The sequence below is a fragment of the Herpailurus yagouaroundi genome, unplaced genomic scaffold (assembly GCF_014898765.1).
Source record: "Herpailurus yagouaroundi ecotype Mexico unplaced genomic scaffold, PumYag 218, whole genome shotgun sequence".
In the NCBI taxonomy this organism is placed as follows: Eukaryota; Metazoa; Chordata; class Mammalia; order Carnivora; family Felidae; genus Herpailurus; species Herpailurus yagouaroundi.
The window spans coordinates 3282389-3295068 of NW_024412449.1; the positions used below are offsets into that span (position 1 = coordinate 3282389).

The window sequence follows — 12680 nt, forward strand, 5'->3', positions numbered from 1 at the left end:
AAATTAAAAAAAAAAAAAAAAAGATTAAAAAAAAGTTTTGGGGCGCCTGGGTGGCTCAGTCGGTTAAGCGGCTGACTTCGGCTCAGGTCATGATCTCACGGTCTGTGAGTTCAAGCCCCGTGTCAGGCTCTGTGCTGACAGCTCAGAGCCTGGAGCCTGTTTCAGATTCTGTGTCTCCCTCTCTCTGACCCTCCCCCATTCATGCTCTGTCTCTCTCTGTCTCAAAAATAAATAAACATTAAAAAAAAATATTTAAAAAGTTTCATTTATTTATATTTTGAGAGAGAGTGGTGGAAGGGCAGGGGGTGGGGCGGGGGGGGGTGGGGGTAGGCGGAAAGACTCCCAAGCAGACTCTGCACTGTCAGCTCAGAGCCCGATGCAGGGCTTGAACTCACAAACCATCAGATCATGACCCTAGCTGAAACCAAGAGTCAGATGCTTAACCGACTGAGCCAGTCAGGCACCTCAACTAACTTATTTTAAAATGGTATATTGAGCCCCTCGCAAGAGCTGTGTACCATGCTGGGGGCGCAGCAGGGAATAAGACAGATGTCAGCCTGCCCTCGTGGAGGGCACACCCATGAGCAAGACAGAGATCACCTTGGGTAAAGACATGGACCAGCATGGTGCTTGGCTCTGGGCAGGAATTCAACGAAGAGGACTTCTTGCTGCTGCCGTGGCGCCCCCCCCCCCCCGCCGGCTTATCATTCGAGACCCACTGCTCTCCAGTTCGTTGTGGTTTATACCCATGCCGAGCAAAAAGACAGGGGCGTGTGGTGGAACCGAGGACTTTAATATGTTTATAATACATTTTTATGCAATGCAGGTCTAATTGTGAATCATAATTTTTTCATTAACTGATCTCATTTTACTTGGTAATATCCATTTAGGTATGTGAGAGCAGTAAAACTCCATTTCTTTTAAATATCATATGATTCAGTTGGCTCACTGGTTTAGGTTTTTACTACCCCAACATTCCACATGAACGAGTCTTACATCTTTTTAGGGATGGTGAGGACCTTGACGATCGATCATGTAAACCCTGTGCTTCCCTTCACTTATGCGTCGTAGGGGAGAGCAAGTGGGCCCTGAGTTCTGGCATGGAACTTGCAGTGGCCACCGCAAGTACTAAAAACGCCTGCTCTGTCACAGAAAAGCACATGCAGTTCGCATTTTACTCCTTATTAGATCCTAATCTGCTTTGGGTACCTGAGTTTCCTTCCATGTCTTGAAGGAAAATTGGCGTGCCACATTTGTCTTTGGAACGCATGTGTGTCCCGGCCCATTGCCACGTAGAAGGTGTATGGTGTAGCAGTTAGGACCACCGCCTAGAGAGACAGACTTCTCAGGACTGACCCTCCACTACTTTGCCTCCTTGTGAGTGAATCAGGGCAAGTTTCTCATCCTCCCCAGGCCTCACTTTCATTACCTGTGAAGTCGAAACAATAATAGTTCCCACCACGCAGGGCGCGATGAGTTGATGTGGCAAAAACGTTCACAGCAGAGCCTGACTCATGGAAAGCACTCAGTGGGGACTAGCCATGATGGTTATCCCAGGAGATTCATGTACCTCCGGTTTGGGGTATGTCTGCGCGTTCCCCCCAAGAGGCGGTGATAGTAAGAACTGTGGTCTGCAGCTCTGAGCTCCTCAACCTCAAAGACTCTGCATTCTTAGACCTTCACCTGTGCCCAGCCTGTGCCTTTAAGTTATCCGACATAGGGGTTTCATACACCTACTGGCTTCATACAGATGGCTGAGGGGGCATTGGCAAAAGTCCCAAGCCTGCCTGGATGGCTGAGGGGTCATTAGTAAGTATCCCAAGCCTGCCTCTTCTGTCCCCAACCTACTTCTGCTTCCTTCTGGTCTCTGTCTCATTTCCAGACTCCCAGCACCATCTCTCACTTATATCATGTTTATGAGCACGGAGGGCATCGTCCAGTGGGCTTGGCATCTCTGTCCAATTGCTCTGATATCTGACCTTGACTAAATGACCCTTAGAATAAATTCCCAAGTCTTGACCCAGCCTATGTCGTGGAAAGACCTACCTTTTGCCCCCATAAAAGAAAGATTTAAATGCCCTGCCAGGCTCCCCTTGCTATGTGTTACGCTGGTTACCAATTATTGTGTACTTTTTCTGGGACATATGCTAGCCGAAGTGCTGTATATACATTATTGTATGTAATCCTCTCAGATCCTGTGGGGGCGGACATGGGTAGATATTAGTATGCCTGCATTACAAATGGGGCAGTCAAGGTACAGAGACATTGAGTGTTTGCTTGAGGCCATGTAGCCAGTGAATGGTGCAGCGGGAATTTCTTTGAATCCATATCTGTGTGAATCCAAAGCTTCTGCTCTTATAGGTGATAATGTCCTCTTCATTTTCTTAGAAAGTTCCAGGGAAACCATGAGCTCTCCTTATCCTAGTGTGGGGGCTGCCCCTACAAAGTCTACCTGGGGTCCAATGAGCAGTGCCAACAATGCATGGGTGACTGGGGATTTTTTGGGCTGTCCTCTGTGCCAGATTCCCTATTTGGTAGGCACAGGCTGGAAGCAGCAGGAGGCAGTCTGGCTGGAGGTCCTTGGAGCCACATGAATGGGGCTTGGTGGGGCCAGGCAACTCATATCAGACCAGACAGCGGACAGGGAGGTGGGCTGGCAAGAGCTGGAAAGGGGAGCAGAACCTCAGCTGGAGGGCCTGGGTGTGGGGCCAGCCCAGGACCGGCAGGGAGTGGGGGTGCAATCTTGGGAAAGAGAAGTGGAAACGCACTTTGAGGCTAAGGCTAGAATCTCTGGTGGGGAGGCCGACTGGAAAGGAGGGAGTTCTCACTTGAAGCCATGGGGCATCTGGATCACATCCCTCAGCTTCTCGGTAGACCCTGTAGGATGTATTTCTGTGTCCCTTGTGCCTAGTGGTTGTTGGATGAATGAATGGATGAATGGGTGGATAAATGAGTTTGGAGAAGCATGACGATTGCAGTCTGTCCTCCCCACAGCTCCCAAATACGGGGATAAGATTGTTGTATGCAAGGTGATGGTGAGGAAGGGAAAGGGGTTGTCATGGCATTTGCAGGGGTGCACTCTGACCCACTGTCTCCTTGTCCCTTCTTTCTCCAGAGGCTCCCGCCAAGCCCGAGGAGGCAGAGGCTGAGCCCTTCACAGACTCCTCTCTGTTTGCACACTGGGGCCAGGAGCTCAGCCCTGAAGGCCGGCGCATGGCCCTGAAGCAGTTCCAGTACTACGGCTACAACGCCTACCTCAGTGACCGTCTGCCCCTCGACCGGCCTCTGCCTGACCTCAGACCCAGTGGGTGAGCAGAGTCAGTGGCTGGGCCCTTTTTGACCTGCCTGTGGGGAGACGGGGTCACCACAGTGCTGGGGATAGAGTCAGGACAGGGCCTTGGGGCTCCTGGGTCCCTCTCCCGCAGGGTCTGTGCCCTCAGCCTCCATTGGCAACTCACTCTCCCCCTCCCTCAGCCTCAGTTTCTCCATCTGCTAAGCAGGGGAAGCTTCTTTCATGAGGCGTTGAGGATTAATAACCTAATTTACTCCCTATGGGCTTTAGAATCATCCAGTATTCTTGTTAATAAGTCATTTTAACCCAATTAGTTGCATTTTTATGAACAATTATTTTTTTCCTATAAATTAGTATTTTAAAGTCTATCCATCTTCCAGGGCTAACAAGTCATTATGCCCGACGCAGAAGTCTGTCTTGACTTCTCTCTTTGTCACAGAAGACGTTCCTTTAAGGTTCAGTTAGAGTTTTTATTACTCCTAATTATTAAAAGTGTGGGCACGTACCACAGCTGAGAAAATCTCATTAACTTTTGTGAGCTCCCCCCCCCCATGCCTTCTTTTCCCCTCTTTCTCCTTATTTTTAAAATTTTCTTAAAGTTGCAAACCACAGTGAGCTTGTATCTGGGGTTTTTAGGAAAAATCTTGCTGCTGGGTTTGGAGGCTATGTTTTTCTAGGGAGGAAAGTTCAGTTCAGTTCCACAGACATTTATTGAGCACCTACTGTGTACTGTATAATTGAGTATGGTTTTTCCCTGGCCCAAGGAGAACCTGATTGGGTTCTAGGGCTGAAAGAGCAGCTGAGGATCTACAAGGGGCTAGAAGAGTATATATTCACATAAAGGATAGTTACTGAGCACTTCTTATGTATCAGCATAGTCTAGGCCCAGGGATAGTACAGTGAACAAAACAGACAGGAATCCTTGCCCTCACAGAGCTTGCATTTCTAGAGGGGCAGGGACACATAATAAAACAGGGGTGCCTGGGTGGCTCTGTGGGTTGAGCATCCAAGTCTTGATTTTGGCTCAGGTCATGATCTCATGGGTGTGGGATTGAGCCCCAGCATGGATCCTACTTGAGAGTCTCTACCTCTGCCCCTCTCCCCTGTTTGTTCTCTCTCTTTCTCTTTCTCTCTCTCTCTCTCTCTCTCTCTCTCTCTCTCTCTCTCTCTCAAATAAAATAAAATAAAATAAAATAAAATAAAATAAAATAAATTTTTTAAAAGTAAAATATGTACCATGTTAGATAGTAGCAAATGTCATGAAGAAATAGAAAGTTGAAGACAGAGATAGGGATTTCCTGGAATAGAAGGAGGTGTTGAGTTTTTAGTGAGGTGGAGAGAAAGACTTCACTAACAAGGTGACATGTGAGCAAACATCCAGAAGAGATGAGGAAGCAAGCCATGCGGATACCTGGGCAAAAACTTTCTATGTAGAGCAAGTGCAAAGGTCCTGAGGTAGGAGAAGTGTGCTTGGCATGTTTGAAAAAAAAAAAAAGAGGCCCCTGTGGCTGGACCAGAGCAAGCATGAAGGCAGTAATTGGAGATGAGGGCAGAGGGGCAACAGGAAGCAGATCAAGTAGGTTAGTGGTTCTCAAACTTGGCTACATATTCAACTCATAGGGAGCTTTAAAATAATCTTGATGGGGCACCTGGGTGGCTCAGTTGGTTAAGCATCTGACTTCGGCTCAGGTCATGATCTTGTAGTTTGTGAGTTTGAGCCCCGCGTCGGGCTCTGTGCTGACAGCTCAGAGCCTGGAGCCTGCTTCGGATTCTGTGTCTCCCCCTCTTTCTGCCCCTCCCATGCTCATGCTCTGTCTCTCTCTCTGACTCTCAATAATAAATAAACGTTAAAATAAATAAATAAATAAATAATCAATCTTGATGCTAGGGCCACACCCTAGACCAGTTAAAGAGTTTCCAGAAGTGACACTCTATCTGTATTGCTTAGAACTTTCATGTGATTCCAGTATACAGCCCAGGCTGAGAATTGCCAGGGAAGGGCTTTGCAGGCTGCTGCAAGGGGTGTACCTTTCACTCTGTGAGATGGGGATCCAAGGGCTTGAGCAGACTAGTAATATGCTCTGATTGTCATTTTTAAAGGCCCCTGTGGCTGCTGTGCTGAGAACAGACTGAAAGGGCCAGGGAGAAAGCAGGGAGTCCAGTTAGGAGGCTTCTGCATAGCCAGGTGAGACGCGATGGTGGCTTGGACCATGATGGCAGTGGGCAGGTGTTGGGATGGGGTTGGATTCTGGGAATATCCTGAAGGTGATTTTATCTCCACGCCACAAGGTCTCAGCCCTCCGGGAGTGCTGCAGGCACCGTGCCTGGGGCTGCGGAGAAGTAGGTCTGGTGTGGGCAGAACCTAGACGCTCTGGAAGAAGAGTCCTCAAGAGGAGTTGGGGCCCCAGGACTTCTGCAGGGGCCTTGGCCTTGATCTTGGCAGCACAGGAGCTACAGACTTTTTGCAGCCAACTCTGATGCAAAACTCAGGCCTAGCTCAATGCACGTTTGTTCCACGTTAAAAAGGAAATCAGAAGGAAGCTAAGGAAGGAAAGGGTAGATCTTACAGACTGCAGCATGACCATAACAATTAACGGTAATTACATAGGGCTCGACTTGTTGAGAATGCCCTTCCCTGTTGGACCACGCCAACCTGAAGTGAATGGAGGTAGGGAAGGAACTGGCATATTCTTCCCATTCAGGGTTGAGGAAACTGAGGAACAGAAAGTGTAATGAGTGTTATGTCTGAGGTCACACAGTTGGATAAGTAGTTGAGCCAAAACTGTGTATCCAGATGCCTAATCCTGGTCTTTGATGGTAGCCCGCAGCTGTCTTGTTAAGAGCCAACCGATGCCGGAGCCCCTAACCCTTCATTGAGAGAGGTGCCCTGTTGCTGTTCCTTCCTATTTCCATGGGAAACAGGAAGTTGGGGCGGGGGGGGGGGATGGACAGAGGCCACATGGCCATCCCTTGCAAGCATGCTCTGGAAGAGGCACGTTTTGGGGGCCAGTCCAGCCTGGATTTCCGGACTTTGCTGAGAAAGGATCTTTGAAGGACTCCAGGTGGGCAGAATTCTGAGCCATTGGAAAGGAGCAATAGTCCCAATAGAAAGACCTTCCCTCTGCACAAAGCTACAGTTTATGGAGTTTCCACACCTCCCCTGTTGGGCACGGTGACTCTTTATAGAGGAAAAATGGAATCCCTGATAAAAGGTAGCGCTGAGCCTTCTGAGTGCGCCCCCAGCAGTCCTCTCTGCAGTGGCTTTAAGAATGCAGTTCCACGCCTGGGTGGCGCAGTCGGTTAAGCGTCCGACTTCAGCCAGGTCACGATCTCGCGGTCCGGGAGTTCGAGCCCCGCGTCAGGCTCTGGGCTGATGGCTCAGAGCGTGGAGCCTGTTTCCGATTCTGTGTCTCCCTCTCTCTCTGCCCCTCCCCCATTCATGCTCTGTCTCTCTCTGTCCCAAAAAATAAATAAACGTTGAAAAAAAAATTTTTTTAAAAAGAATGCAGTTCCTCTTTATGCGTCTGCTTGGAGGGGCTCTATCAGAGCCTGTGCCAGACACACGCCAAAGACCCAAGAGCTGTTGGGGGACCGCTCAAAACAAGGGTGTGCTTAGGTAAAAGTGCCCCTCTTTGTTAACTTCCCTAAAACCATTCCTGCCTTGTAACAAGGTCATCGCTTAGCTTATCCTGTTTAACTCCGTTTGGAAACATTTGTTTCACTGTCTTTACTATCATCCTATTTCAAATTACATTGGCAAACATTTATATAGCTTGAGCCATGTTTGCAGGGATGCGTCTGGCACTTTTATTTATGTTAACTGTTTGACTCCTCGCAGTAACCTTCTGGAGTAGGTACTTGTCTAGGAAGCACACGGTGTTCTTTGCTCTCCTGCTCACAATACTTCTGACACCAGATGTGTCGGGTTTTTCCACACCAGCTGATTCTGTGACACCAGCTGGAGGCCCTACAATTCCATCCCGTTCTGGCACTCTCTACCTCTGGTAGTCAGTCCTACAGGTTATGGGCTCAGTCCCATGACGCTGCCCTCACTTCGGAGGCCAATCACAAGTGTCAGGTTATCACCTGTGTCTCTGAATGACTGGCTATAACGTGAGGTTCCCATGACCCATCCTTGAATTCAGGAACTTGCCTGCAATTACACAGAACTCAGGGAAATACTTACATGTAATGGTTGATTGTGAAGCATATAATACAGGATATGGATGAACTGTCTGATGAGGAGGTATATAGAGTGGGGCCTGGGAGGGTCCCCGGCATAGGAGCTTCTGTTCCTGTGGGCTTGGGGTGCATCATCCTCCTGGAATGTGGATGTGTTCACCAACCTGGAAGCTCTCTGAAACCCATACTTGATGAGGCTTCATCATGCAGGCATGATCGATTATTAACTCATTTTCCAGCACATCTTCTCTCTTCAGAGGATTGTGTGGGGAGGTTAGACTGAAAGTTTCAAACTTCTAATTATGGTTTAGTCTTTCTGGTGACCAGCCCTCATTTGGGGCCCATCAAGAGTCACCTCATTAGATCAAAAGATGCTCCTATTGACAAACCGTAAGAGACTCTTAAATACAGGGAACAAACTGAGGGTTGATGGGGGGGACGGTGGGGATGAGGGGAAAATGGGTGATGGGCATTGAGGAGGACACTTGTTGGGATGAGCACTGGGTGTTGTATGTAAGTGATGAACCACGGGAATGTACCCCAAAAACCAAGAGCACACTTTACAGATTGTATGTTAGCCAATTTGACAATAAATCATATTAAAAAAAAAAAAAAAGATGCTCTTATCACCCAGGAAACTCCAAGGGATTTAGGAGCTCTGTCAGATACTACTTTCAGTCAGGAAATGACAAAGTGTTTAGGATCTCCATGTCAGGAACTGGGCTCAAAGACCAAATATCAGCAAAAACCAGGGGTAGAGACCAATATATATATTTCTTATTATTTGACAGTATTATTATTAGTTTCTATTTTATCGAAGAGGAAACTGAGGCATGAAGAGATAAAATCTGCTTGTGGTCACTAGTGGCAGGGCTGGGGACCGAACCCAGGGTTTGTGTTTGTAACTGCCACCAGACTTACTGCCTTGAGGTGTCAACCTGTGACATTCTCTTGGGAGTGAGGACTGCTTTAAAGTATGTGGCACTGGGCTGATCAGTTCGTCTGAGTCAGGAAAGTCTTCTCTAAGTGTTGGAAAATCTGTTTTGGTGAGCATACAATCCATCATCAAGGTAGAGAATGATGCCATTGTTACAGGTAATGTTGGGATTGGATGTAGGGTGGGTGGGGCAGCGGCAGCATCTGGAGAGGAAGCACCATGCTAGGGATAGTCTCCAGAAGAATCAGGCCAGGTGGGTGTTGCTTCATTCTCAGTGCCTTTGTCCCCTCCTCCTGTTTGCCCGTGGGGACTTCTGCCCCTGGAGGTGTGCTTGGATTTCACACTCTGCTCTTTGTCCTTCCTCTTGGGTTTGCTCTTCTAAGTCCTAACCCTGACGTTATGCTTGGCTTCATTCCTGGACCAGAAAGTGGGTGTTCCGAATCCTGCCCCACCCACTCTTCCATCATCTCTGGCTGGTGCCTTATTTTGTCTCCTTTCTTGGTTCTACAAGAGGTAATCTGACCCATTTTTCCATCTGGCTAAAAGGACCATACTATACTCAGTGCCTTATACACAGCAGAAGGAACAAAGTCCAGCCAGCGTGTTGCCAGGCTTTATTAATGTATTCATCCAACAAACGTTTATTGAGCTCCAAGTGTGTGCCAGGTACCCAGTAAAGCGTCAGACAGAAACTTCAAGGAGCTAACACTGTAGCGGGAATCCAGATGGAAGGTGGTAGGAGAGCAGGACAGGTGATCAGAAAGCTTGCTGACCATCTCCTGGCCTCCGTGAAGAGGAGTCATTCCTACATGTTTGTAGTAAGTCAGGGGCTGGACTTGATGGCCCACGGAAGCCCTGTTCTTCTGTGTAGCAGGGAGGCAGGACCCAGAGAAGCATCTGCAAGGAGCTTCCCTTTAGGATCTGTGACGGCCCTCCCCTGGAAAAGGAAGGACATGGGAACCGGAAGTGTGGCAATTTTGTTAGTCTCATCTGGGCAGAGGAAGGACGATTTTCCTCTGGGCTCCAGTACAGTTGGCTTTGAGGGAAATCGAAATGCCATTCATTCTGTCTTCATTGTTGTAACAAGAGCAGAGTAGGCCCTTGGCCATCCAGGTAAGAAGACCCAGGAGAGACAGGGCCTTGGCATCCTCCTCTGGTGGTCCTCCTAGACCTCACCCTGTGAGGGTCCTTTGCTGGATCTGGGCAGGGCTATGCCTTCTTGCTTTCTGGGTTGGAGAGACACCCAGGCCTCAGGATTGAAGGGAAGAAAGGCTGCATCCCACCCAGGCTGGACTTTGCCCCATCCCTTACATCCCCAGGGGCAAGCACCAAACGTTCCTCTGGCTTTCTCTGTATGCTCCTGCCCCACAGTGCTCACCCTCCTCCTCCTTGTCTGTAGGCTCCAAAATAACCTATGAGGGGCAAAAAGAGAGAAGGCAAAAAACAAGTCTTATTGGAGTGTGGACTACATAGGAATATGCATTTGTCAAAACTCATCAAGTTCACTTAAGATCTGTGAATTTTGCTGCATGTAGATGAAGTATCAATTTTTTGGAAAATGAGGGTATAAGAAAGAGATCAGGGAAATCTTTGCCTGAGGGTTGGAGGGGATGGAGGTGGCATCTTTGGGGAGCCACTGAGAAGATGGGTTGTGATTGTGGGGAAGGAGGATCATGGGGGTTGGAGCCACTCGCCAGCTCAGGGCAGGAAAGTAAGGGCGGGCGCCCACCCCAGTGACAGCGGGTCGAGCAGGTGGCATATGGGAGCCCATAGTTCCAAAACGATAGGGGCACATCTCATCCTTTTATGCAGGCAGTGGTTGTTATTTCTGAACAGGAGCCAGGAAAGTGTAAGGGATGAGTACCTGATCTGGGGGGCATGTGGATGTGGGCAAGAGAGGGGGAGCTCTGGGTGTCAAGCTTCAAGGCTTGAAGTTGCCATGGCAACCCTATGGCCTACCTCCAAGGTAGTTCAAGGCAGAGCCTCTGGCAGGTACTGCTTCTGGTCTCTTGCTGGTTGATCGTCAGAGACTCCTGAGTCTGTCAGTGATGATGTCACCCTTCTCTCCAGTGTCCCCCTAGGTCTTAGTCCCTCTCTCCCAGAAATAGTGTGGACTGACTTTTGGGTTGACTGGTGGGCTCAAGCTTGAGGCCAAGGCATGAAGGGATGATTAAAGGGAGTTAAGACTATTTTCTGCAACCCCAGGAGGGAACAACTGGGAAAGATAGGTGCGTGGGTGCATACACACACACACACACACACACACACACACACACACACACACAGCCCTAGTCCTGACCTGGAGAGATCCTGTATGAACATCCAAGTAGAAAGGATCAGGATGGGATTATAACAGAGAGAGAATGCAGCATGGAGCCAGGGGGCTCAGCCCACCTAGGAGCAGTTAGCAAGGTGGCTGTGGGTGTTGCTGCTGTCACTGGGGTGTGGCCACAGGTTTGCATGTATGGATCGGAGGGCTGTAGGGTTCTCATGGAGCAAACTCTAGATACACATCTGAGATCTCTGGACTTTGGGGGCCAGCAGGCCTGGCTTCATGGGTGTGTGAAGTAAACAGAATAATGGTCTCCCAAAGACACCCATGTCCTAATCCCTGGAACCATTGACTATAGTGTGGCACATGGCAATGGAGAATTAAGGTTGCAGATGGAATTAAGGTTGTTCTCAGCTGATTTTAAAATAAAGAGATTATCTTGGCTTATCTGGATGGGCCCAGTGTAATCACAGGGCACTCAAAAGTGGAAGAGAGAGGCAGAAGAGTCAGAGCCAGGGGGATGGCAGCGTGACAAGGACTCCACCAGCTGTTGCTGCCCTTGAAGATGGAAAAGAGCCATAAGCCAAGGCATGCAGGCAGCCTTTAGATACTGGAAAGGCAGGAAAACAGATTATCGCTGTGAGCCTCAAGAAAGGAACGCAGTCCTGTCAACACTGTGATGTTAGCCATGTGAGACCCGCATCAGACTTCTGACCTCCAGAACTGTAAGATAATAAATGCGTGTTGTTCTAAGCCACCACATCTGTAGTGCTTTCTTCCAGCAGCAATATTCGCATTTAGGAAACTCCTGTGTGTGCAGCCTCTGCACAGGATCCCAAGAAGGCTGGAAAGGCTCTGTGCTTGGTTTAATGCTCTACTGTTACTGTGTTAAAATTCTGAATAACTTCTGAATACCACCAGCTTTTCTTTCTTCACTGGGCCCCCCATATTATGTAGCTGGTCCTGGGGGACAAGGGGGAGGGCTCTAGGGGGAGCAGCTGGGATCATATTTGCTACACCATGTGTGAGTTGCTACCCAGGGGCTGCTGATTTTCACCAAGAGCACCACTTGCCCCCTTCCTGGGTGCCAGGTGCTGTGCAAACTGCTTAACATGCATGTTCTAATTTAACTTGATCCTTACATCTCTAGGAGGTAATTACTATTATTTCTATTTTATTTAGGAGAACACGGAGTATTTGCAAAGGTAAGAAACGTATTGAAGTTCCCATGGGTGGTATGCGGCAGAACCAGTATTTTTACCTGGGTCTTGTGTCTTTAGGACACTGCCTCAGCACCCTGGCCCTCCTCTGCCCCAGTGAGTTTTTCTAGTTTGGGATCTTAGCTCTATGGAGGTGACCCAGAGATCCTCCGTGAGGGCTGCCTCAGGACAAGGAGGGAACACCCTTAGTAATGATTCTGCTAGCACCCTGGAGATGTTAAGCACGCACAGTTGGGGGGAAAATACTCTTTTACTAACGCACTCGGCGAAAACAGTTCCAATTCTTCGTGTTAGGCTCCTTATGGGCCAACAGCATCCTGTGGGCTATTCTTTTTTTATTTTTTATTTATTTTTTTTTTAAATTTTTTTTTTCAACGTTTATTTATTTTTGGGGCAGAGAGAGACAGAGCATGAACGGGGGAGGGGCAGAGGGAGAGGGAGACACAGAATCGGAAACAGGCTCCAGGCTCCAAGCCATCAGCCCAGAGCCTGACGCGGGGCTCGAACTCACGGACCGCGAGATCGTGACCTGGCTGAAGCCGGACGCTTAACCGACTGCGCCACCCAGGCGCCCCACCTGGGGGCTATTCTTAAAGATAATATAATCTTGAGCTATATTAATAGAAATGTACTGTCTTAAAAAGGGGAGGTGATAGTTTTGTCTGTTTTGCCACTCAGATCACAACTGCATAACTGGATTTTAAGGGATATAGAGAAAGAAGAGGATGTTCAGAGGAGAACAAGCCAAGAGAGGAAGTGGGTAACATGACAAACAGA

General features: G+C 48.6%; 1 protein-coding gene across 3 annotated transcripts in view; it reads left to right on the top strand.

The window, feature by feature from the left end:
• Positions 1-12680, top strand: part of GALNT18 (polypeptide N-acetylgalactosaminyltransferase 18) — a 355336-nt gene that overhangs the window by 172947 nt on the left and 169709 nt on the right. For all 3 annotated transcript variants that reach the window (XM_040456863.1, XM_040456864.1, XM_040456865.1), the window contains exon 2: positions 3116-3308. In XM_040456863.1, coding sequence (XP_040312797.1) covers positions 3116-3308 — 193 coding nt within the window. The remainder of the gene's footprint in view (positions 1-3115; positions 3309-12680) is intronic.